Source organism: Tenrec ecaudatus, chromosome 6, assembly GCF_050624435.1.
Source record: "Tenrec ecaudatus isolate mTenEca1 chromosome 6, mTenEca1.hap1, whole genome shotgun sequence".
NCBI lineage: Eukaryota > Metazoa > Chordata > Mammalia > Afrosoricida > Tenrecidae > Tenrec > Tenrec ecaudatus.
This window is the reverse complement of record NC_134535.1, coordinates 173,839,079-173,865,058: the sequence shown is the minus strand read 5'-3', so window position 1 is coordinate 173,865,058 and position 25,980 is coordinate 173,839,079. Positions and strand designations below refer to the sequence as shown.

The window sequence follows — 25,980 nt, the reverse complement described above, 5'->3', positions numbered from 1 at the left end:
ATTCTGCCTGGTGCAGAGAACCCCCCAGGGCAAAACCACTGCCACCATTTCTAACCAGGAGGCAAAACCTTCAACTGAAGATTTAGGGGATCACAATGAAGGAGAATTTATCAAACTCGAAAGTCACTGGACAGGATAGCAGTGAGACCCACTTCAACAGGAAAATGACACATCTCAAGAAATTCAAAGAATCCTAAGAGTGGTCTAGCGAATTCACTCAGGTTTCTCGTTGAAGGTCAAAGAATCACTGATATCACACTTCAAAAGAACTGGGAACGGAGGGAGAAGATGTACCTGAAGTTGATCAGGATTGAACAGGGGCCATTTAACAGTTTAGATATTAAAACATTTTTCTTTTATCTTTTCCTTTAATCCTTTTTAAAAAAAATAGTTCTTTTGGAATGTGTTGTTCAAAATGGAATTGAAAACTGGAGCCTATCTTGCAAACATCTGGCATTTGGAATCCTAGTGCTGACTTTTGGTGATCAATCCCCGCCCCTTCATAAGGCTCTCCTCTTCTTAGAAATCACATGTGCGCTCAGAGAGGTAACCTTGTCCAGGACTACGCATTTGCACGTTTGTGGGATAAATAAGACCGACCATTGCCAACTGTTCACAGTGACTTTCCAGTTGGCCCCGAAGTTTTAGCATGTGATTGCTTCGTTCCTGACCTATGCCTTTCAGTGGGAGATGGAAGTTTTTCCAGAGAACTGAACTGGAGAAAAATGACCTTCCTTAACTTCTGAAGCTACTTTGAAAATCTTAGCGTCTGGACCAAAAGAAGAGGACTGTCCAATTGGAGTCTTGGTGATGAAGAGTAATGATGGTGATCCAATCCAGTTGAGACCAGTATTTGTATCTTAGATGAATACTAGAAGTGTTTAATACCTCAGACACTGCTTGACACACCAGGATGCTGAACATAAGCTTTATAGATTGTGTTATACCAATCAACTGAGCTATGCTGTGAGATTAGTCCTAAACCATTAAATAAATTAATCTTGCAAGATAAAAAAAGAGAGTAATGACTAACTCCAACGACGGCTTCACTGAAGAGGCAAAGCATTTTAAAATGAAAATGAACATCTTGTCAGAAGATCCCAGAAAAATTCAAACTTTCATAAGCAATTAATAAAGCTGTTCCTGCAGAAGTGTGTTTAACAGAACACAGGTCTTTTTAATTTTATTTGTACTTTTTGGCCTGCAACATGGGATTTAAATGGGCATTGTACTAGCTTAATTAAAATAAGGATATTTGTAAATAAAAGGCATCGTATACATAATGTGTATGGCACATGTTGGAAAACTAATGTAATTGATACACCAACAAAACAAAACAAAAACCCCAAAGTGCAACAAGCATGTTCTTTTCATAAAAGTACGGTACTCAGGAAATGGAAATCAAATGTTAATTTGAATCCTAGGTAAGGTGGCAGGTTTCAGGATACACACAAATTAATGATTTGGTGTTTAGAAGATAAAATATAACCTAATGTTCTCTTAAAGCTTTATATTTAGTTTACATTCTAGTTTGGATCAAAAATGATAGTCACTCATGTAATACAGAAGTTTTCCTTTTGAGGTGGGATTATGATTACCACGTGAAATGTTCTGTCTTATACCCTGCATTTTTTTCTTAATCAGGAAAGAGACATAAACATGCCATTGGGTGGTACTAAAAAATTGGGCATCAACAAAAGGATCAGTAACAGATTCCATTTCTACCAATATATAAAAATATTACAAAGTAATTTTGACCCAAATGCTTTATATTTTGGTTTTTCCCACTGGAGTCTAATTGTGAAGCTCATCTTTTTTCTCAATAGATCTATTTTATAATGTGTATATTTAGGCCATTCTGAATCAAGTTAACTTCCCAGTTGATTGGGACCTTGTTTCAAGCTTATTGAACAAAGCTCTGTAACACAGCATTTCGGGCATAGGGCCATTTCCAGAGTCTGGTCCAAACAAGCAGGAACAAAGATCCCCTCTTTCTTGGCTGAAGGCTTTCTCTGTGTCCCTTGTCTCGGGACTCTCAGACGTTTCTCTATCCTTTCATACCCCTCTTCCCTTTTCAATGTAGGACCAAAGGTTTTGGATTTTAGTTCTTCAATTACTCTTTCAGCAAACATTTCTTGTGGCTTTTACCTAAATGTAAGATTCTTTCTTGAAATATATAATTCCCTCCCTGAATTGGGAACGGCCGTTTTGAGGCCAGCAGTGGGCCGTCTAATAAAATGTTGTATAAAGTTAGTGAAACATTAAGTAGTGTTACTATGTCGTGTGCCTTCCTGTCTTCTACAAGCTGAAAGAAATTTTCCTGGAGGCTCTCTTCTTTTTGAAGTATTTCTCCTTCTCTACATAGGCCTGTTTTTGAAATAGTATAATTTCATTGCAGCCTTTCTTACATATTCCACTTCAGTCTGCTTATAATTTGGGCCTGTTTGGCTGGTCAGTAAAAATTATGAAGTTTGAAAAAATAAAAAATTAAAATAAAAAATTGTGAAGTTTGATTTCCTAATTTCATTAGTCTTTAATTTTTTAAAAGGTCAGAGTTCAACTTTTATTTTTAGCTCAGTTTTGTTCATGCTATTGTAAGTTTTTTCCTAATCTCTGAGCAAGTGTTTTATTTTCATGCATTGCCTTTACTTAGCTGTTCCTTCTGTTTGGTGCCCACCCCCACCTCATCCCCAAGGTCCTCTTTTATTTGACTTGTTAGATATGGCTGTCTAAAACGATGTTTCTTTGATAGATGTTTTTGATAAATGTTTTTGATAATTATTCTCTGTGCTGTATCTTGTACATAAAAAAACCGTTTATTGGCATATAATTCACATATACAATTCAATAATTCAGTCATATCAAGAAGATTTGTATAATCACCACCACAATCAATTTTAGAAAAATTTCTTCATTTTTTAGTGTTTTTTTGGATGCAATATTCATATATCTTATACTTCTGTGCTTAAATCACTTAAAAATTTATTGGAAACTCATACAGCTCTTATCATAATCCATATATATATATCCATTGTATCAAGCATATTTGTTCATTTGTTGGCATCATCATTTTCAAAACATTTTCTTTCTACTTGAGCCCTTGGTATCAGTTCCTCATACCCCCTCCCACCACACACGCACTTCCTCATGAACCTTTGATAATTTATAAATTATTTTATTTTCATGTCTTAAACTGTCTGATATCTCCCTTCACCCACTTTTCTGTTGTCCATCCCCAGATATATATATATATATATATTTCCAATGATCATTTCAGTCTTCCAGGAGGGTTTTCTTAATCTGTTCAGTCAAGATTTTTGCACTGTAACACAGTCAACCAGTTGCTGCCTAGTCAGTTGTGACCCAGAGCTCTAACCAGGCTCACGCGGTTCAGTAGTTGCCATCGTATACAGAGGCCGTGTATCTCCTGTCCTGCATAGCAACCAATCTGTTCCCTGTGATAGTTTGACCAAATGGGAAACAAACTGAGACCCTACTCAAAGATGGCCTTTGAATGTATGTTGTTCTCCAGAGCCCTGCCGAGAAACTAGTCTCCTGTTTCAGGCTGCTGCTGTTTTGAAGAGGAATGACTGACTGTGGCCATCTTTTGGAGAGCAATGTGCTTTGAAAGCAGTGTGGTCAACCATCTTCATGGAGCAGGGCAAAGCAATGCACTTTCTATGGACGTCAGAATACCCTGGGTAACTGGTCTGGTGACAGTGCAGTGCATATACAGCCTTTGTTTACTGTGACAGCTGTTGAGCTGGTTTGAAACTAATGGCAACTTTATGTATGTTAAAGTAGAATTGTACTTCAGAGAGTTTTTAATGTCTTTTCAAAAGTAGATTGCCAGAACTTCTTCCAGTGAGCCCCTGGGTTAACTCAAACCTCCAACCTTTTGATTAGCAACTGAACTTTAAAAAACCATCTGTACATTACATTATTCAAATTCAAAGGTCTTTGTATTAACTTACAGCAACTATGTCTTTGTTATCAGCCCTTTCGAGAACAAGGATTTTGTTGTTGTAGGTTGATTTTTGAATGTGCTTGAAGAACACTAAAAATTATTTTTAAATTATAATAATTCCCTTCAAGTAAAAAAAAATTTAAACCATTGGATGATTTCAAAACTGGATAAGAGAGTTGTGAGACTGTGTTTTGTTATTGTTATTTGATATTTTTATCAGTAAACAGAAACACTGTTTTTTTGCTAATTTAGTTCTTGAATTTTGTGAGCTCTGATATAAAAGGTCTTTAGGAATATATTTGTGATTTAAAAGGCGATTTCCATTTCCCATTTGGTCTAGCTAGTACTTTCAAACATATCTAGTATGCATTCTGTTTTTCATCATTCTGCCATCAGTAGCCAAATCATCAAGCTTGGTCTTCACTGATTAGAACTTACCTCTGTGTTTCTGTCTTTTCTCTTGTTAGTTCCACTGGTATCCATACTTGTAAGATCCTGCCTTTTTTCCTTTCAATGAATTTTAGCCTGTACAATGTTATCTTGGAATTTCATACGGAATTCTTACGGACCTTAATGTTTGTTACACTGGCTCAGAGGAATCCTCCAAAATTCATTAATTACTCGCAGAAGTGGAAATTTAAACTAATCACCTGCACTATCTTTCTAATATACAATGTAGTTTGTCTCTGTTTTGTGTTAATATTAAAAAAATACTTTACCTTAATTGTAGACTATAGACCAACCAGATAGTTTGATTGATAAAAATGCAAATTTTGGTCAAAATTTGTCCTCCTTTTGCAGGAAGTAATGTGTTTTAATGCGTACCCAACCCCATTTGATGTAAGGAAAAGGAATCTTACCTAATTAAAGTTTGTATAACAACTAGTTAAACAAAGGAGCCAGTATTCACATCTAGGCTTGCTGGCTCTCTCTCTCTCTCTCTGTGTGTGTGTGTGTGTGTGTGTGTGTGTGTGTATGTATGTTTCTTAACCATTGGTTTTCATTGTGCTCCATGAATCCAGGCTTTGCTATGAGATGGTCACCTGTGCTTTCTAATTGCTCTCAACAAGTGTAATTTAAGGTGTTTTTTTTAATGCAAAACACTTCTTTTTCTATTAAAAATGAAGGGAATGCAAATATAAGGAAATTCAAGCACAGAATAGGCATTTGTCTCAGGGGAAAAACCCAGCTTTCACTTGGTGGACATATGTGTGCTGTTGTACAAATGCTCCCAGCCTGTTCTCTTCCCCCTCTTTATTCACTCAACTCTACCATCTGGAGGCTCGTGTCCTGCTGGAGAGATGTGATTCAGAATGTCAGTAATGGGGATGGGTAGACCTGGAGCAGAGCTTTTTCAAGAAATTTAAAATAGGTTTTCATATTAGTTCTTTAGTATGTAAGGGAAGTAGGAAGAATGAGAAAAGATGCCTTTAAGAAGGACACTTGGGAATTCCGTGATGTTTGATAAAACTTAGGAAGGGATTTGAGAAATTCTGGATTAATTTTCCCATGAAGACGTATGCCATGTGGGATGCTCATATCCTGAAGGTTTTTATTTCGTTTTATTAAATCTACGTTTTTGGTAAAGATTGTCATAGTTACACCATGAACAGATTCATCTCAACAGTGACCAAGATGAGATTATCTTCTCCTGGGGACAGACACAGTCAGTGACCAAACTACTTTTGTACTGTGTGTGGCGCAGGAAGAAGTGTTTTTTGAGGAAGCAGTTCCAGAATGCAGGATGCTTTTGGTTGGTAAGGAATGTGAAAAATGAATCAGAACTTTTAACTACCTTCTCATTGTGTGGTGCTATTGAGTTAGCCTTGCACTGTAAAGACTCAAACCGCTGCTCCCATAAAGATTTACAAAGCCTCAGAAACCCCATATAGGGTGCAAGGCATCGATTGATTTGATGGCAGTGATACTGGGACCAGCCCATTGTTGATTGACTTATGTGATTAAACAGCACATCATGGTCAATACAAAGTGCATATAGTCTGGATAGCCAAAATTGTGGCACCGTTCAATGTCAAGGGCCCCAGTGATGTTTCTGGAGTTGACTGGACTGAACTAAGTTATACCATAACCTGGAAAATTATCTTCAGTGGTAAGGCACTACTACATAAAAGTCAACCTGACAGTAGTGGGTGATATAATTTATTTTACCACGAGACAAATAGGTCTTTTACCAGGAGTTAAAAGTCTCTGAAGTGCAGTGTTTGCCTTTGCAACAATAAAGTTTTGTACTTCGTATGAAGTTCATGATGATGGTTGTATTTCTATATCCACTGTGGAGGTAGATCCCAGGCAGCAGTGATGGCATCTGGGTATCGCAGACTTCATGAGCAACTTGATTCCAGTTGATCTTAACTGAACATCGGATCTTCAACCATGGGCATATTTGTTATTGACTTACATCGTTTGATCAGTAGTTGCACAATTCATAAAACCAAGCTCATTGCTGTTGAAATAATCCTTCTGATTCATAGCAATCCTATAGGTCAGAACTGTCCCATTGGGTTCCCAGAACTGGAAATTTTTACGGAAGCAGACTACCACATGTTTCTCCCATGGAGCAGCTAGTGGACTAGAGCTGCTGACTTTTTTGTTGGCAGGTGAATAATTTAACCAGTACATCACCGAGGCTTATGGTGAGTCTTTACTGGGCTGGTCTGTGTTTTTCCAAGCATCCAGTCAAACAGTTAGACCATTGGTAACATTTCAAGGGTCAACAAATACATAGCAAGGTTTTTATCAAGGGAAATCTTGGCCAGCGCTTTGAGAATTGCTTCACGTGTGCCCTTGGAGCAAGCAACCACGCGCATTTTCAGCTCTGCATAGCTGGCATTGAAGTTGAATAGCCACAGCAACCCACTGAACACAACGGGGTTCCAGCTTCATTAAATCATCAGTGAACCAAGTACATGCATTTAGAGGAACCTATTTGAATCAAGGACGGCATTGATGTAGTGGCTTCATGTGCAGAATAGTAGCCAAACCACACCTACTGTCACCGAGTTCATTTAAATTTATAGCAACCATCTATAGTGTTTTTGTGGCTATAAATCCTTATGGAATCAGGTAACTTCATTTTTCCCCTGTGGAGGGGTTGATAAGTTTGAGGTTGGCCGACGGGATCAGGTATCAAAAGATCCATATCAAACAGTTATATTGATGGTGAGTGAGGGGGTTGGAGTGGAGACCCAAAACCCATCTGTAGACAATTGGACACCCCTCCCCACTGAAGGGTTGCAAGGAAGGGACAGTTCAACCAGGGTGCAGTACCGCATCGACGAAACACATTGTTCCTGTAGTTCCTTGAATGCTTGCCCCTCCCACCCCCTGCCCTGCCCCACCATGACCTAGTTCTACCTTATAAATCCAGCTAGACCAGAGACTGCACATTGTGGTAGATAGGTGCTCTCCACACATGGAATTCAGGACTGCTAGAGCCGTCAGGCACAGTGGTGGCAGTAGCGATATCAGGAGGTTAGGGTGATGATGCGTGCAGGGGAGAAAGGGGAATGCATCACAAGGTTGGATGTTTAGCCCACCTTCCAGAGGGTTGAATAAAAGAAATGTGGTTGAAGAGAGACGATGGACAGTGTACGACACAAAATGACAATAGTAATCGATCAAGGGTTCATGAGGGTAGGAGGTTGGGGAAAAAGAGAAGCTGATAGCAAAGGCTCAAGTAGAAAGAAAATGTTTTGGAAATGTTGATGGCAACATATGTGCTAGAGTGCTTAATACAATTGCATGATGGATTGTCATGAGGTTTGTAAGAACCCCCTCCCCCCCAATAAAATGATTTAAAACAAACAAAGTTTGAACCACCAACCAGCCTGTGGTTAGCAGCCTAATGCTCACCCGGCAGTGCCACCAAGTCATGTGCAGAGTAGCAGGTAGGATATTGTCCAAGGTGTAGATTCCACATAGAGGCTATTCCTTATACCAGCAGGAAACCTCCATTGGAGGCTGTTTCTTCTTGCTAGAGACTCTTAATTAGCAAAAGCTGTCGTTCATCCTAAGAATCTTGTATTCAAAAATCACAAGATTGCGGGGCCTTAAAGGTTTTAACATCAAGATGTAGTCGATTGGCATGACTTTTTTAGCCACAGTCCCTGATGTGATATATTTTAAATTTTAGTCTCTATAATCCAATTTTGGAGGGATTTCTCTGCTATGTTGATGGACACGTTTAAGGTGAGATGTAGTATTCTGAGCAGATGAACCAAGTCACCGTTCTTGTTTCCTTGAGGATATGGTCTGCTGAAAGATAGAGCCCACACTTCCATCCAAGCCAAGCAGAGAAAATGTATAGGATCATCAAGGAAGAAGAGCTGTCAGTAGATCTCTGTCTGAAGTGATAGAGTCTGAGACCAGAGACTGAGGCAAAAGAGACCATGAGGCAGAACAGAGAAGCATGGCTGAGACTCTGAGGGAAAGCACCAGACTAGCTTTCTGGCCCATGTCTGAAGCTGAGGACTAGAAAGAGATCTGACTGCTAGCTGAGAAGTTATTTCTGTGGACCAGTGACTCTATCCTGTTTTCTATTCTGACTTGTGACAACCTATTAACTAATAAACCTCCTTAATTGTGAGTGTTGTCTGTGAATTCTGTGTGACCACTGCAACAGATTATCAAACCCAACAGAAAAGTCAAATGTCGTGGGGGAAGTAATTGGTGTCAGAGTAAGTAGAGGAGGACGGAGAGTGGAGCGTGTCTGACCTCTTCCTCATGGCAATAGGGAAATCATAAACCAAAAAACCAAACTTGCTCCCATTGAGTTGATGCCCACTCATAGGCACCCTGTAGGACAGGGAGGCACTGCCCCTGTGAGCTTTCAAGACTGTACCTGTTCACCAGAGTAGAAAGCCCCGTCGTTCTCCTGAGCAGTACTGGTGTTTTTGACCTTCAGACCTTGAAGTTCACAGTCCAGCCCAACCACTGCACCACCAGAACTCTGAGAGAAATCCTAGGACATTAGCTATGGCCTCCATGCCTTTTCCCCAGCACTTGTTACAGAGTCTGAAGGTGATTTGGAATTTTGTGTACAACAGCTTTAAAAGTTTGAATTCCTCAAAATTACCCTCCAGTGTTTTGGGGTGTTAGTCTCTTGTGGGAATGTGGTGTTAGGTGCCGGCCCCAGCAGCCCTATGCACGCAGAAGGAAACTAGGCCCATCCTGCACCATCCTCACAAGCGTTCCGCTGCACAAGCCTATCGGTGCAGCCACTGTGTCAGTCCATGTCCTCTAGGCTCTTCCTCTCTTGTTGCCCCTCCACTTCACCACGCATGATGTCTTTCTCCAGGACTGGTCTCTCCTGATATGTCCAAAGTATATATAAGGCAAAGTCTTGCCATCTTCTTTTTAAAAAATCATTTTTTTAAAAAATTTATTTTAACAATTTATTGGGGCTCATACAATTCTTTTCACAGTTCATGCATATACATACATCAATTGTATAAAGCACATCTGTACAGTCTTTGCCCTAATCATTTTTTTCTCTTTTCTTCTTTTACATTTTATTAGGGACTCATACAACTCTTACCACAATCCATACATATACATACATCAATTGTATAAAGCACATTCATACATTCCCTGCCCCAATCATTCTCAAGGCATTTGCTCTCCACTTAAGCCCCTTGCATCAGGTCCTCTTTTTTTTTCCCCTCCCTCCCCATTCCCCCCTCCCTCATGTGCCCTTGGTAATTTATACATCGTTATTTTGTCATATCTTGCCCTATCCGGAGTCTCCCTTCCCCCCTTCTCTGCTGTCCCTCTCCCAGGGAAGAGGTCACATGTGGATCCTTGTAATCAGTTCCCCCTTTCCAACCCACTCACCCTCCACTCTCCCAGCATCGTCCCTCACACCCTTGGTCCTGAAGGTATCATCCACCCTGGATTCCCTGTACCTCCAACCCTCATATGCACCAGTGTACAGCCTCTGTCCTATCCAGCCCTGCAAGGTAGAATTCGGATCATGGTAGTTGGGGGGAGGAAGCATCCAGGATCTGGGGGAAAGCTGTGTTCTTCATCGATACTACCTCACACCCTAATTAACCCATCTCCTCTCCTAAACCCCTCTATGATTCTCACTCTCCCGACACAACGGCTGGAGCCAAAGTGGGTGAACAAGTAAATGTGGTGAAGAAAGCTGATGGTGCCCGGCTATCAAAAGAGATAGTGACTGGGGTCTTAAAGGCTTGAAGATAAACAAGCGGCCATCTAGCTCAGAAGCAACAAAGTCCACATGGAAGAACACACCAGCCTGTGTGATCGAGTGGTCCCAAAGGGATCAGTTACCAGGCATCAAAGAACAAAAAATCATATCATTGACTGCACACCTCCATGATAGGATTGCTGAAGACAAATGGGTGCATAAGCAAATGTGGTGAAGAAAGCTGATGGTGCCCGGCTATCAAAAGAGATAGTGTCTGGGGTCTTAAAGGCTTGAAGGTGAACAAGCGGCCATCTAACTCAGAAGCAAATAAGCCCACATGGAAGAAGCACACCGGCCAGTGTGATCACGAGGTGCCCAAGGGACCAGGTATAAGGCATCATGCAAAAAAAAATATATATGTGTGTGTATGTATGTGTATATATGTGTATCTGTATATATGTATGTATACATATGTATATATATATATATCATATTAAATGAAGGGGGAAGTGCAGAGTGAAGGCCCAAGTGTCGACCAATAAAAAATCATTTTATTGGCGGCTCATACAACTCTTACCACAAGCCATACCTATGTCCATTGTGCCGAGCACATTCGTTGCCCTCGTCGTTCTCAAAGTATTTGCTCTCCACTTAAGCCCTTGGCATCAGCTTCTCATTTTCCCCTCTCTCCCTGGCTGCCCCGTCCCTCATGAAAACCTTTGATAGTTTATATATTATTGTTGTTTTCTCATGTCTTACACTGTCCAACGTCTCCATTCACATGCTTTTTTTGTTGTCCGTCCCCCAGAGAAGGGGTTATATGTAGATCTTGATAATCAGTGCCCCCTTTATACCCCACCTTCCCTGCACACTCCGGTATCGCCACTCTCACCACTGGTCTTGAAGGGATCATGTGCCCTGGATTCCCTGTGTTTCCAGTTGCTATCTGTACCAGTGTACATCCTCTGGTCTAGCCAGATTTGTAAGGTAGAATTGGGATCACGATAGTGGGGAGGAAGAAGCATTTAAGAATTAAAGGAAAGTGATATATTTCTCCTCCCCGCGTTCTGTAAGGGAGTGTCCTATTACCTACAGATGGGCTTTGGTTCTCCACTCTGCACTCCTCCTCATTTACGACTTTGTTCTTTGATGCCTGATACCTGATCCCTCTGACACCTTGTGGTCACACAGGCTGATGTATTCTTCCATGTGGGCTTTGTTGTTTCTGAGCTAGATGGCCGCTTGTTTATCTTCAAGCCTTTAAGATCCCAGATGCTATATCTTATGATAGCCAGTCACTGTCAGCTTTCTTCACCACATTTGCTTATGCACCCATTTGTCTTCAGCGATTGTGTCAGGAAGGTGTGCATCATGGCATGCCAATTTAATAGAACAAAGTGTTCTTGCATTGAGTAAGTATTTGAGTGGGGGTCCAATGTCCATCTGTCTTAATACTAAACCTATAAACATATACATATAGATCTATTTCCCCATCCTACATAAATATATTTACATATGTACATGCCTGTATTTAGACTTCTATAAATGCTCCTTGCCTACTAGTTCTTTCCTCCATTTCCTTTTACTTTCCTCTGTCCCACTATCATGCTCAGCCTTCATTTGGGTTTCAGTAATTCCTCTAGGTTATGTTGCCCTTGCTAAATTCCTACCAGGCCTCTCACACCCTCCTTGCCACTAATTTTGGATCACTTGTTGTTCCCTTGTCCCTAGATTGGTCAATACCACCTCCTTTCCCCCACCCCTCCCTCTCCCATGTCCCCCCGGAACCATTGGTCCCGTTGTTTTCTCCTCCAGGCTGTTGATCCAGCCTATCTTATCTAGATAGACCTGCAGAGATAATAATATGCACCAAGAAACAAGGCACAGCAAGATAAAGTGACAAGAGAGAACACAACAATGATAGCAAAGAAAACAATGACCCCCCCCAATTAATTAGTTAATTAAAAAAAATCTGTAACTAGATCAAGGTATGTTTTCACTGAGTCTCCAGTGTTGTCCTCCGTAGGGCCATGGTTCAGTGAGGGACGTTGTGTTTTATAGTGGGACCAACCAAATGGTCCACTCTGTGTATTGGCTGTTTGCATGGGGATATGGTCCTCCGGGCTTGGTGGGCCAGGTTATGCTCCGCTTTCTCTCCCTGCCCCTTCCTTTGCTCCCCTGTGCTCTGCTCAGACATGTCCCTCTCCCCTAACTGCAGCCTCAGTGCTGTCCTCTGAAGGAAGTCCTTCTGGGGGGAGGGGCAGCTGTCCCTGGGATAGGGCCAGACCCCAGGGACCCTCCACTGGCTCCTCCCTCCATGCTGCATTTGCATCCCGGAACACCGGATGCCACCTTAATTTTTTTTTTTAAAGCAAAAGGGAAGAAATTTATTGGAGCCCATATGGGATCCAATCCTAGAGGGACCCAGCATACCCTACTGTGTAGGCATGCCCAGAAAAGGGTCACACTATTCACTGTACCCCTGTGTCCCAGAGGGACTCCCCTTAAGCTGAGCCCCAAAGCCCAGGACTGGCTGCGGGTGGGGACAGTCATCTTACTGCTAAAGGCACTCTGTCTGGCCTTATTTCTTCTGATACCCATCGGTTTGTCTTTTCATTAGTCCATGGTATTTTCAGTCCCATGAACGTCTCTCAAGTTCTTTTAACTAGACTTGCCTTCCTTTCCTGGAATTTCTTGTTTCTACCCGCGTTCGAACATCTTTGCCAAAACTGTCAAAAATTTGTGAGTGATCTGGGATTTTTACCTGGGTAGTGATCTGGATTTTTACCTACCCCTCTTGCACCTGACAGGTTATCTTGCCATAATTTCATGGATGCTGACAGAAGACATGAGACTCCTTGGTCAGAAAAAAATGACTTAATTACTCACAACACTAGAAATCAACTACTGTGTAGAGTTGTTCCACATAATCAAACCATGACTCTTCAGGAGTGCTGTAGAGAGACGGGGGACCTTGGAACACACAGTGGGCGATTGCAGAATAGAGACAGAGATTGATAAACCAAAACCTTTTTAATGAACAGCAAGCGTTCTGGACCCCTTGCCTTGCAAGGAGACTGTATCTTGAGTACAGTGAACAGTAAACCTGAGTTTTGGAGACACTCTCTCCCCTGGAGCTGTTTACTATTTAGCATCTAAGACACGGGAGCGCTTGTTGTGCAGAAATGCGAGAAACCTAAAGGAGAGTGGACTGCCTACACGATTTTATTGCATCTGGGAGAATGTTTGTGATGACAGGTTCTTTCCTAAGCAATTGTTAAAATTCTAGTGAACTTAGGCAAACTCGTTTACAAACCTATTCCACATGTAACATTAAGCTTGATTTTATTTTGACGGCATCTTTTGATTTTTCCCGCATTGATTCAGATCCTGGCGTTCTCTCCCCTAAACGAACACACTCCCCTCCTAATTCGTCTCCCCGCACATAGTCTTGTTCTGTCTAGTCTCTCCACGCCTTTGCCAGAGACATCGCCTTACATTGCAGATATATCATGCCACTCAATTTGAATTTATTGCCCGTTTCTTAGTCCTAATAGGACAAAGTAGAAACTGTCTAATACACCCTTACAGGAGGGTCACACAGGAGGAGACGAGCCAGTCAGGGTGCAGCACAGCACTGACGAAACATACATACAGCCTTCCCCACTATCACGACCCCATTCTACCTTTACAGGTCTGGCTAGAGCAGAGCATGCACACTGGGACAGATCAGAGCTGGAAACATGGAAATCCAGGACAGATGAACCCCTTAGGACCAATGATGAGAGTAGTGATACCAGGAGGGTAGTGGTAAGGTGGGGGAGAAAGAGGTAACCGATCACAATGACCAACCTATAACCCCCTCCCAGGGGGACGGACAACAGAAAAGTGGGTGAAGGGAGACAGCGGTTGGTGTAAGACATGAAAAAATTTTATACATTATCAAGGATTTGGGAAGGAGGGAGGGTGGCAGAGGGAGGAGAAAATGAGGAGCTGATACCATGGGCTCAAGTAGAAAGGAAATGCTTTGAAAATAGTGATGGCAACATATATATAAATATACTTGACACAATGGATGTATGTATGGATTGTAGCAAGAGCTGTAAGAACCCCCAATAAAATGATTTTTAAAAGACATGACAAAATAATAATAATTTATAAATTAACAAGGGTTCGTGAGGGAGGGGAAAAATGAGATCATACCAAGGGCTCATGTGGAAAGAAAATGTTTTGAAAATGATGATGGCAACAAATGAACAAATGTGCTTGACACAGTGGATGGATGGATTGTGATAAGAGTTGTACGAGCCCCCAATAAAGTGATTTTTAAAAGAGGAAAAAACGGAAAATGAAATAAAATATAGAATTTGTGATCTACACACACAGCACACACTCAAAACTGTCCAACCATTGCTGTGTAATTCTCTTGTGTTAACTGCTATTGGGTGCCATTGAGTTGCTTCTGATTCACAGAAACCACATGTTAACAGAGAAGGACTCCCCAGGACGTCCTTGACCAATAATCTTTATGGATGCAGATTGCCAGACTGTTCTCCAACAGCATAATTCAAATGCATCAATTCTTGTGCGGTCATCTGTATTCATTTTTCAACTGTCAGCTGTATTCATTTTTCAACTGTTCACCTGGGAACAGTTGAAAATACACCATGGCTTCAGTCAAGTGTACCCTAGGCCTCAGAATGACATCTTTGCTCTCTACCACGTTCAAGAGGTCTTGTGCAGTGGATTTTCCCATTGAAATACATAAGTTGATTTCTTGGTAACAGGTATGTCTCAATCGTTTGCAACATCCAATTTGAAATGTCGAGACAATTAGAAAAATTCAAACACAGACACAACAATACAGACTGGTACTAAGTAAACTGCAAAACAAGTTTGCAGGCTGCTGTGGTCAGTTTGTAACCTCTGCCCTTGCTTATAGCTTTCTCTCTCATTCCTTTGCCTACCTGTGCAGTTTTTCCGCCTTGAATAATCTCCATATTGGCCTCTTCTGTTTCAATTCTTCTTGAATCCTATTTTCTCCGAAAGTTAGTTGTCCTGCTGCAGACTGCTTATGTCGCTGCTATTGTGGGTGCTGTCAGGTGGGTTCTGATCAGAGGCCCTGCTCGTGTCCATCAGAGGGAGACATTGCCTTGCCTCGTGCCTTCCCCATAAGCCATGTTTGTGTGGAGGCCATACTTAGAGCCAGCGTCATTCCGTCTCCTTGTTCGCTGACCTTCTGCTTCATGATGTCCTGCTCTAGGGACTGGTCCCTCATGACAGTGTGCCTAGGGTAGGTGAGATGAAGTCTTATCATCCTCCCTCCAAGACATTTATTTTTAATTCAAGCAATCTGTGCTGTATTTGGTGTTCTTTTCCTTGACCGTCATTCAAACGCATCATTCCATCTCTAGTCTTACTTATTCATTGATTGCCTTGCTTTCTCGTGCATAGAAGGGGATAGAAAATACTAGGGCTTGGGTCAGGCCCACCTTCATCTCCAGAGTGGTAGCTTTGCTTTTTAACACTTAGAGAGATAACTTGCTGCAGATTTGCTCAATGTGATCCCTCTTGATTTCTTGACTATTACTTCCATGGACATTGGCTGGATCCAAGTAACATGAAATCCTCGACAATATTGTCTTGATTTTATGTTGCTTATTGTTCCAGTTGTGAGTTTTTGTTTTCTCTACGTTGGGGTATAAATAATCCATACCGAAGGGGGTAGCGTTTGCTCTCTGTTGTCTCAAGCCCTCTGCAGTAGAAAGAAGCGAGGTTGTGTCATTCGCAAATTGCTGGCTGTTGAATCTTCTTCCACTCCTGATGCTGCATTCTTCTTTGAATAATCCAGCTTTGTGGATTATATGCTCAGCATAAAGATTGGATAAGTATTGTGAAAGGATGTAACCCTAACCCACAGCTTTCCTGATACTGAACCACTCAGTACCTTATTGTTCTGTTTGAACAACTGGCTTTTGGTCTATGTACAGGTTCCGCGTGAACTCAATTAATTCTTCTGAAATTCTTTACAATGTTATCTATAACTCTTTAAGATACCCTAGTTTTATAATATTTTAAAATAAGCTTAACATGTGTGTATTGCTCTTAATTTTTGAGCCACGATTACTAATGTATGTCTGTCCTTTATCTCCCACCAAGTAAAACGTAAGATCTTCAGCATAGCAAGACAGTTTTAGTTAAGCTGCCTCATGCTCCATCCCCCAAAGCTTTAGGAAAGAAAATAGTCCCCTGAGAATTGTGAATTGTTTCAAAATCAAATCCATTAAATTAGTTGGTGCCTTTAATTACCTTTAGCTATCTTCTCCTTTGAGCCTTGAGGATAATTTGCTTATCTTTGAAAGGCAAGACAAGAGTATTCACTGGAAGATACTCATGTGATACTGTAGTCCAACCTAGTGCCAACTTCATATTTATTATTCATTACGTAAAGTAATATATTCTTGCATTGTTCAAATTTAAAATACAGACTGTGGACATTCATAAAGAGAAAGTGGCTCGAAGAGAGATTGGTATTTTGACAACAAATAAGAATACATCAAGAACGCACAAAATAATAGCACCTGCAAATATGGAACGCCCTGTAAGGTATATTCGGAAACCTATCGACTACACAGTTCTAGATGATGTGGGCCATGGTGTCAAGGTAAGCATTCCTATATCACATTAATTGAATTAATTTGCATATAAAACAATTATTTTGCATAGAAAATACAGTGATGAAGCTTTTCATTAGCAGCACCTATAGCATTATAATTGTCCTAGACCTTTAAGAACTATTAGCTTTGTTTTATCAGCTTGGGAACTTTACCTGTGGAATGGACTATATTCAAGGAAACATGGAAACATAAATAGATATATATGAGTAATCCCATTGGAATCCTAGACTAGTCTTAAATTTGTGTCTTGATACATCTCTTGCTTTTACTGTTGAATGAGTATTAAAAGTAAAAGGAAAAATGTACATAGTTTCAGAATTTGTGTAGGAGATTATAGTTTTTTAGTACTTTTATTCTTAAACATGTGTGTGTAGGGGGTGTTATAAAATGGAAAGTTTACATAGCTTTGTTCTTTGCATTCCCACAGCAGCAGATGTTTAGGAGGACTATTTGTTCCCAAATATGTTTCTTAGAATGGTCCAATTTAGGGGGTCTTGAAAGATACTTGTAGTCATCTTGGTATTTATGTATCATTTTTTAAAAATTTGGATCATTTTTAAAGTATTGGAATGGATTGACCTGGATTCTTCAACTGTCTATGCTCAGGATACAGTTGTTCTCTGAAATTGGTAGTTAACTTCACAGAAGGCCATTATTTGACTTTACCCTTGGGCTGTAGAATATTTAAAAAATAATTTTAAGAGGCCAGTTAGAACCTTGGTTTATCCTAACTTGTTACCTTAATGGTTATACCACTGGCTCTGTTCCACTCTGCAATTTTTTTTTTTTGTTTCTTGAGAGGAACCGGAAAGCTGACCACACTGACCACTGCCAATCATTGTCTTCCATACACTTTCATGTTGGGTTATTATATATAAAGTTTGAACTTTATGTTTGGATTTTTCACAGTCTAAGATTAATAGGCCAATTTTCTTCCTTTATGATGTAATTTTGATGTGTTTATATTTGCTATATCTGAATTTCATTCAAATAGTATTTACTGTGCTGTTGCATTTCAAGCTACAGAAAGAGATAATGTGCATAAACTTTATTAGTAGTATTAAGAATATGGAAAAATATGCTAAGGAAGTTTGGTTTGTTTGGGGGAAACAATGTAACATAAGATAAGAGAATTCTGGGATATAGAGAATTTCACAACATATGCTTAATGGGGAATAGAAAAATGAATTTTACAAGAGATTTTGCTTAAAATTTCATAATAATCATAGAAAAGACTCAGCTATGTAGCAGGGAGGCTTAAATTTACTTTTGATTAGTAATAATAATAAACAGCTTTATAGCTTTGCTCATAATTTACAAAGGAACTTTGTATAACATATTTGTGTGTGCTTACTTCACTTCCCTGAAAGATGAGTTGATCTAGGAATTCTTATGTTTTATTAATGGAGATGGTAGTTTATGATATAGACTACATATGAAATGATTTTTAGAAACAGATTTCTATTTAACAGATAGACCAATCAATATTTAAAAGAATTGGCCTTTGAATTATTTAACAAGCTTGTAGTGGTTTCTGGTTCACATAGCTTATAATCTACATGATGATAGAAAATAAGAAGGAATTAAAGATCATTAAGATTGTAGGGGAAAAAAAGATTGTAAGGGAATGCTAAAATTACTCATTCATCAACATAAATGCTAAAAAAAGAGATGTGAGACTGAAGTCACATGCTTTCAGGATAATTAAGTGGGAAAATTATAAATTCTTAAAATGATAATATTTTAATCTGTACGATACAGATAGTTTCCTTCTAGTACACTGTACCACACTCTTGTAATACACAAACAGAACTTAGTAGAGGAAGAAATTGAACCCGGTCATCAGGTGAAAGGTCACACCACTATATAGCAGCAGCGTTCAACTAGAAATTTCATTCCTGTTTCTGTCTATCATTTGGAACTAACTGATAAGTAAATGCTAGGTTTTGTGTCTATTTAAGATATATCTTATCCGTTTGTTCTTGTTCATATAAAACAACAATTGAGAGGAAATGTTTGGTAACATTTAGAATACTTTGTATTTTCTAAGTTCCTGTAAAATAGTGTTCAATGTATTATAATGCTTATTACATTAGTATAGCATATCTTTAAGGATTCTAGTAATTGTATTCATTTTTAGTTTTAAAGGTGTGAAATTAGAAGTTATGTAGGATCTCTTGTACTATTTTCAAATACAAATTAGTAAAGTTGTGCTACATAAAAAATGAAAGAATATCCAAATTCTGGTATGATTTTTAGAAACGAAAATACATGTAAGACAAAATAAATTACTCTTTTGGATTATTACTTAATGTTGCTTTTATGGTCACTCATAACACAATAGAAAACATATTTAGAATAATGACAGGTGTCATGTAAAGAATCCAAAACTCAAAAAAAATTTTTATAAAGACCTATAACTGTAAAACCTGAAAAAATTTTTTGTTTTTTTGAGTGGTACTGTGTAAGTGCGTGGATGGTGCTTTTGCCTGCGTCAGCTTTTGACTCATAAATTACAGGTTGGCCGCTCACATTGACCCAGATGTGTCTCAGGAGAAAGGCCTGGTGGTCTGCAGCTCTGTTTACACACACAGGGTCATCATGGATTAAAAACAACTTGACAGCAATGAGATAATGAGACAAGTGATGCTTTAGAATTATACCCATTATTTCTTGTGTATCAACTAGTTATCTTCCTTAGAAGTAGTCTTTACCATTAGAGAAGCAGCATTTAAGTTTATGAGTCCTTACTAAATGGGTCAAAGCAACTCTGGGAACTAAAGTGATCTTTAACCTCAAATTGGCATGATGAAGATTTGGGTTCATAAGCACGCAGGGAAGCATTTTTCTAGACCCTGTTGATTTATTCCTTAGTTAAAATCCAGTTAAGCTATTACTACATGTGGTGCTTTTGTTGTTAAATATCAAAGTGGTAGATCTTTTTCTGAATCTAGAAGCAGGCTATGATTTAACATTGTACCATTTACAGGTTCTTGTTCTGTAACTGCCCACCAAACACCTTGTTCCATAACTGCCAAACCACTGCGAACCATGGGTTAGCCCATTTGACGCACAACTTTATCACGTGTGCCTCTCCCCTCACCTTTGGTCATTGTGCATGTGTAGCATGTAAAATTTTTGCACAGCAGATTCTTTACTGTTGTTGTCAATGTGAGATGTCAGGCAACGAGATAGTTAAGTAAGTAAGTGAGTAGCTAGGTCTACTACCATTGAAGATGGATACTCATCTTCAGGCATGCACGATTTAGTAAAGTCTAAGGAGCCCTGGCGGCTCTGTGAGGTGAACAGTAGAGTGCCAACTGCAAGGTTGGCAGTTGAGCCCACCAGCCACTTTGTGGGCCAGATAGGCTGTCTGCTCTGTAATGACGTCCAGCCTGGGAACCCCAGGCAGGGTTGCTGTGAGTCGAAGCAACTTGATCTCAGTGGTGGTGGTTACAGCGTCCTGTATGCTACGGTGTTAGCATACTGTGTCTAAAGTGTTACAATGGTGTCTTTGCTTAAATTAAGCCACATTAAAAATAGCTGTAATTCAATCAAAATCATTCCATAGATAAAATGCTAATCAAAGCAATTATTAGGCCCGTGTTGTGGCTTATTTAACTTAACTGGTGGTTTCCTTTTGAATGTATCTTAACAATATGTGAAACATATAAATACTTCTCCACTGTTTATGCTGATCTTTTTCTTAACAAAATTGAAATATGGCTCAGTAAATAAACCTTAATATGAATTTAATTACTCGAAATGTAAACCTATCCTATCAGATGTAATTTATTTAGAATTAATTTCTACTTTTCCCCCCCTTTTTTTTGCCAACGTAAAGTGGCTAAAAGCCAAGGTAAGAGACATCATTTATCCTTTGATCCACAGTGTGGCCTCTATGTTGATAGAGGCTGCAGAGCCACTAAAATTGAAAACTCTTCGTATGTCTGTCTGCTTTTTTCCTCATAGGATTTATATAGATTAAATATACTGAAACTCAGTTCAAATTAGCAACATTCCGCCTTGGATGTGTTAATATATCAAAGATATATTGACATCTGCATTGATAGGAAAATTAATTTTGCTAACATTTATTGCTTCACTCTCCTTTTTTTTTTGATAGTTTGCCTTGCTTTTATTGACTTACAGTTGGGAGGTTTCCCAGACATCATATATGACTTTGCTACTGACTTTTCAGAGGAAAGATGATCCTTCAGGTGGATATTTAAACTTGTACTGTCTGCTCTGTGGCTTAGCTGTGCACCTTGCCGACAAGGTTTCTGCTCCCTGGGTGACAACAAATGGCTTGTGTTGGACAACAATCAAAAAGTGTCAGTTCAGACCCACCCAGTGAGAGTGTTGAAGAAAGTGCTGATCATCTGCTTTCATAAAGATTACAGCCGAGGAAACTGATGGAGCAGTTCTGCTCTGTAACAAGGTTGCTTTAAGTCAGAATCGGCTCAATGGCAAAGGATTTGGATTGTCCTCCAACATTTTAGGAGACCTGGCATTTAAGTGCAGTTAATTTTGATTTCAGTTAATTGGTGTGAAGTTCACAATGAAGTAATACATAAAACCCAGTCATCTCACCTATATATTTTGCCATAAATGGCACAAAATTATTAGGACAGCTCAGTGCAAATGCTTTCTTTACTTTTAAAACTGTCGTACTAAAGTCTGCATGAAAACTGTCTGGGAATCCTCACTTCACATTCTGATATTAAAAAATAATAATACGCAGTGTCAAGACACCAAGAGAACAATTTGGTGTAAAAATAAAAGCTTTTCTTTCCACGTTTCAGCATGGAAATAACCAGCCTGCAAGAACTGGCACACTGTCGAGAACAAATCCTCCTACTCAGAAACCACCAAGCCCTCCTATGTCAGGCCGGGGAACACTGGGGTAAGAGCTCAACAACATTCTTGTATGTTAAAGGAAATGTTATTTGGGGACTTAAGTAAATGTATGGATCTTTGCCTTGGGACCCTCTCCATGTGACACTTATCTTTTATAAATTCATTTTGGTTCTTACTTTCCCTGAACAGAATCCAAAATGAATCTGCCTGTTTTATAGTATTCTCTGTAGAAGTCTATGCTAGAAAGTCCTTTTATGTATTTTGTAAAAGAGCATTGTTCACTTTTTGTCTTCTACTTCATTTTTGAACTAGAAGTCTGACTCCAGCTTGTGCAGATGGCTTGACCAGAGGATTTATGTGGTGCCTTTCATGTGTGTTTACAGTACTTGTGCTGTAGAACATTGCCTGAGTGGTCTGCTTTTTGTAGTTTGGTTTGGTAGCCTGCAGCTCTTCTGTTTTCCCTGTTACTTGGCTCCTGAGATCTAAGGGCTCTTACCTGGAGTGCTTCTAACTGTGCTTCTGCTTGTAGGCTTAGGCCCCTTCATGCTAGAGTGGCTTTGTGGAAAGGCCAATTGGAGAAATAGAAAAGGTAACAGTTGGTGGTTTCTTCCTTCCCAATTCCTATGCTAATAAGACATTTCTGACAGTGGTTCCCCTTAACAGAGACAATACTGTATTAGGTTTCTTGTTTTTGGTGGAGGGGTATGGGTTTGTTATTTACTTACAAGAACCAACAATACATTTTTCGGAGGATCTTAGTTGTCTTTTTCATTCTGTGAATTCCTCCATCCCTGAGAAAGCATGTGAAGTTATTAAGTAGAAAAGTACAAATCATTTCTTGAGAATGTAATGGCATCACACCTCGGATCAAAATGTCCGTCTTATGTACTTCCAGGTTCAGGTAGGGACAAATTGCAGAGTAGATTATTTCTCTTCTGGGTGACGGAGTAGTTTATGGCTGACCGAACTGGGAATGACATGCATTTCAGCGTTTGATATTTTCAAGCATTTAAATGATAGCATTATTTTTAGAAATAAGGTTGAAACTTTAAATTACCCTAAAAAAAGTAACACACTTTAATTTTTGTTTGAAAATAACAAAATCAGTAGATCTCAATTAAAACTTGCATTTTTAACCTTTTTATGATTTTAGCTCATAATTATGTACTGTGTTGCATTTGGTCAAAAAGAGAGAATCACAAATCTGAGGGGAAACACCACTTGCATTTCTCGTACCCATTATTCCTTTTTCTGTTGTGCTCCCTTAGACGGAATACTCCTTACAAAACCTTGGAACCCGTTAAACCCCCAACAGTTCCTAATGACTACATGACGAGCCCTGCTAGGCTTGGAAGTCAGCATAGTCCAGGCAGGACAGCTTCTTTAAATCAGAGACCGAGGACACACAGGTAAACCTTGGGCTTGAGAATGTGAACACCTGAGAGTGGAGGTTGTTTACTCTTCCCACATGGGTAAAGTAAAGGTAAAGTACTTCTCAATTACTGATCGAGAATGTAAAAGGGAGGGCCAATAATACAGAGAGTCTATACTTTTTTGCTGTAACTTCTGTGTTTTAGACATTTCTACAACTGAGCACGCTGCTAGGGTTTTTTCCTTTTGACGGAGATAACAGATATATCTTTGAATGATCCCCCACAATTTATTTTTTAACAAGAGCAAGACAACTACTGAAATGTTTTTGGATGAAAGAATTAAATGCCACAGAAATTATGCAATGTGAAACATTACAGGAAAGGATTAACTTAGCTCTGAGGAATAATGACAGAATAGAATCTACTATTTTATAATTAGATTTTGTTAAATTATAGAACTCAACTACTTAGTAGGTACCTGCTGATTGACTGTAGAGCATAGCATACATTTATTTTGTTTGTAGCTTAATGGAGTTAATCCAAATTGAACACATTCATGTAACCATTATCCAGATCAGAGCATGAAATATTGCCAACAATCCAGGGGCCTTTCTCAATTACTGCCTCTGTCTTCTTCCCTGCGAGAGCAATCATTTCCATGTTTGAGTACAGCCTGAGTAGCACAGTGGTTTACCCATTGGGCTGCTAACCACAAGGCCAGCAGTTTGAAACTACCAGCCGAGGGAGAACCACAAGGCTTTCTATTCTTAGAAAGAGCTAGGGTCTCAGAAACTCACAGGCCAATTCTACCATTTTTCGGATCCCGATGTGTTGGAAACAACTCAATGGCAGGGAGCTTGGTTTTGGTTATCAGTCATGAATAAGCTATGTTCCGATAAAACTTTATGGATAATGGAATATGAATTTCATATCATTTTAATGTGCCACGAAATAGGACACCCCCTGCCAAGTTTAACTGTAAAAACAAAAAAAAACCCCACACCCCCTATAAACTAGTTTACAGGTTGTACAAGTTTGGTGTACTCGACCACATTTGGCTCATGGGCCATAGTTTGCCAATTCCCACACTTGTTAATAAAAACTGTAAAAATAATTACAGTGAAGCACAGTACGTGCAAACAATCTTCATATATCTACGATGCTCTGGTTACACAGAATGGTGTCTTGAAAATTCTTTGCCCCAGTGAATTTCTGGACTTGATGATGTTACTGGCAGCCTAATAAGGAGCACGTGTGTGTGTACACCGACTGCCTGAAGTAACTGGAGAGTGAAAGACGTTACAACTAGAGCGGGAGTAATAGAGTAGCCAGTTGGTTAGCCATTTAACAGCAGTGACTGTTCCAGACTTTTCTTGATTACCCTATGGTGTAACAGTACTGTGAGATCATGTATATGATTGTATTAATTTTCCAGAAAATTTCCCTTTCTTAATGGGAAGTGGAAATATTAATTTCAGGCTAGTTTTACTTTCCCTTTTAATTAACTTCCATAGCTCTTGTACATTATTTTTTTTAATAGCACCCATTACACTCTTCTAGTGTCTGTTTTTCCGTGCTCCCGTAGGCACTCCATGTCGATGTGGATTCTGTCTGCTTTGTTCACTGTGGTTCATGGGCTGTGAATAAATAGCTGTCGACTGTTCCGTAACATTTTTTTCGTAATGTGTTACTCAACACAATTTTATAGGTAATACTTTTAAAATACTTGTGTCAGGATGATTTCATCTTAAGTTTTGTGTTATGATTAAGTTGGCCTCATAAATTGAGAACTAGAACGAAGCAAGAGTCACTTTAGATATCAAGTTAAGATGTGTCGTCAGCACTGTGGATTTCTGCTCACACGCACGTGCGCACAGCACAAAGAGCTCCGATGGCCTTCGGGTGACAAGATCCTGGGAACTGCGGTCACCCCTCGTTGTCTCTTTGCAGTGGCAGCAGTGGAGGGAGTGGAAGTAGAGAGAACAGTGGCGGCAGCAGTATCGGCATTCCCATTGCCGTGCCTACACCTTCACCACCCACTGTTGGGCCAGGTACAGTAAACGCTATGTCTAGTCTGTGGTAATAATGTGTATGAGCTTTTGGTAGAAGGCTAAAGGAGTTTAAAGTTCTGCTGGATAAAATTATTTATTAAATGTATGTGATTTTTACTAGAATAAAGGTTACTAATACGTTGAAAACTCTTTTTTTACATTGGTTTTCATGAAGCCATTTGCCCTTCACCAGTCGTTTCTCTCTCTGTGGAAAGCATAGTAAGTAACTCTCATGGCATTTCACTTGAGAAATACTTATCTTGGGTACTGGTCAAGAATGATTGATTTTTTTTCTTTAATTTCAAGAGCAAACCAGTGTTGTGTGAAGCTATAGCCAAAGGATCAGTGTCTGTATATAAATATATGTAATATTTCAAAGAGTTGCCTTTTTGGCAGATGTCTCAGTTCTGACGTTACCTTCTGTGATCTTACTACTTCTATGTATCATATACAGTGCGTATTTTAGTGAAATGCCATGAGAATCACTGGGATTAAAGAGGAAAACCTTTTTACTCTTTAGAATATTAAATGAGCCCTGGATTGCCAGCCAATGAAATGGAGACTTCTTGCACTATTAAATGTTAATTTTAAAATTAAGTATGATAGTAAAACTGTAAGGGAAAGAAATCTCACACTGCTTCAGAATATCGTTGAAAAAGAAGGAAAAGGTACTCATAGATAGGGACATCATTCATATGTAGATCTAAGCTCAATGACCTTTTTACCGTCATGTGAACATGCTTTCCATATGTGCGTCTCTTTTTCTTTTCTTTTGCATACATTGTGCTTTCTTACTGTTCCACTCCGACCTGAATTATAAACTATTTTATTAGAAAACATTTCTGTCCCTCCTCCTTCTGAAGCTCCACCAGCACCACCA

General features: G+C 39.5%; 1 protein-coding gene across 8 annotated transcripts in view; it reads left to right on the top strand.

The window, feature by feature from the left end:
- Positions 1–25,980, top strand: part of ABI1 (abl interactor 1) — a 101,450-nt gene that overhangs the window by 61,093 nt on the left and 14,377 nt on the right. For 4 of the 8 annotated variants that reach the window (XM_075552541.1, XM_075552542.1, XM_075552537.1 and 1 more), the window contains exons 3-7: positions 16,627–16,803; positions 20,661–20,675; positions 21,622–21,722; positions 22,945–23,085; positions 25,000–25,100. In XM_075552541.1, coding sequence (XP_075408656.1) covers positions 16,627–16,803; positions 20,661–20,675; positions 21,622–21,722; positions 22,945–23,085; positions 25,000–25,100 — 535 coding nt within the window. The remainder of the gene's footprint in view (positions 1–16,626; positions 16,804–20,660; positions 20,676–21,621; positions 21,723–22,944; positions 23,086–24,999; positions 25,101–25,980) is intronic. The other 4 variants (XM_075552543.1, XM_075552544.1, XM_075552539.1 and 1 more) reach the window with 1 other exon arrangement.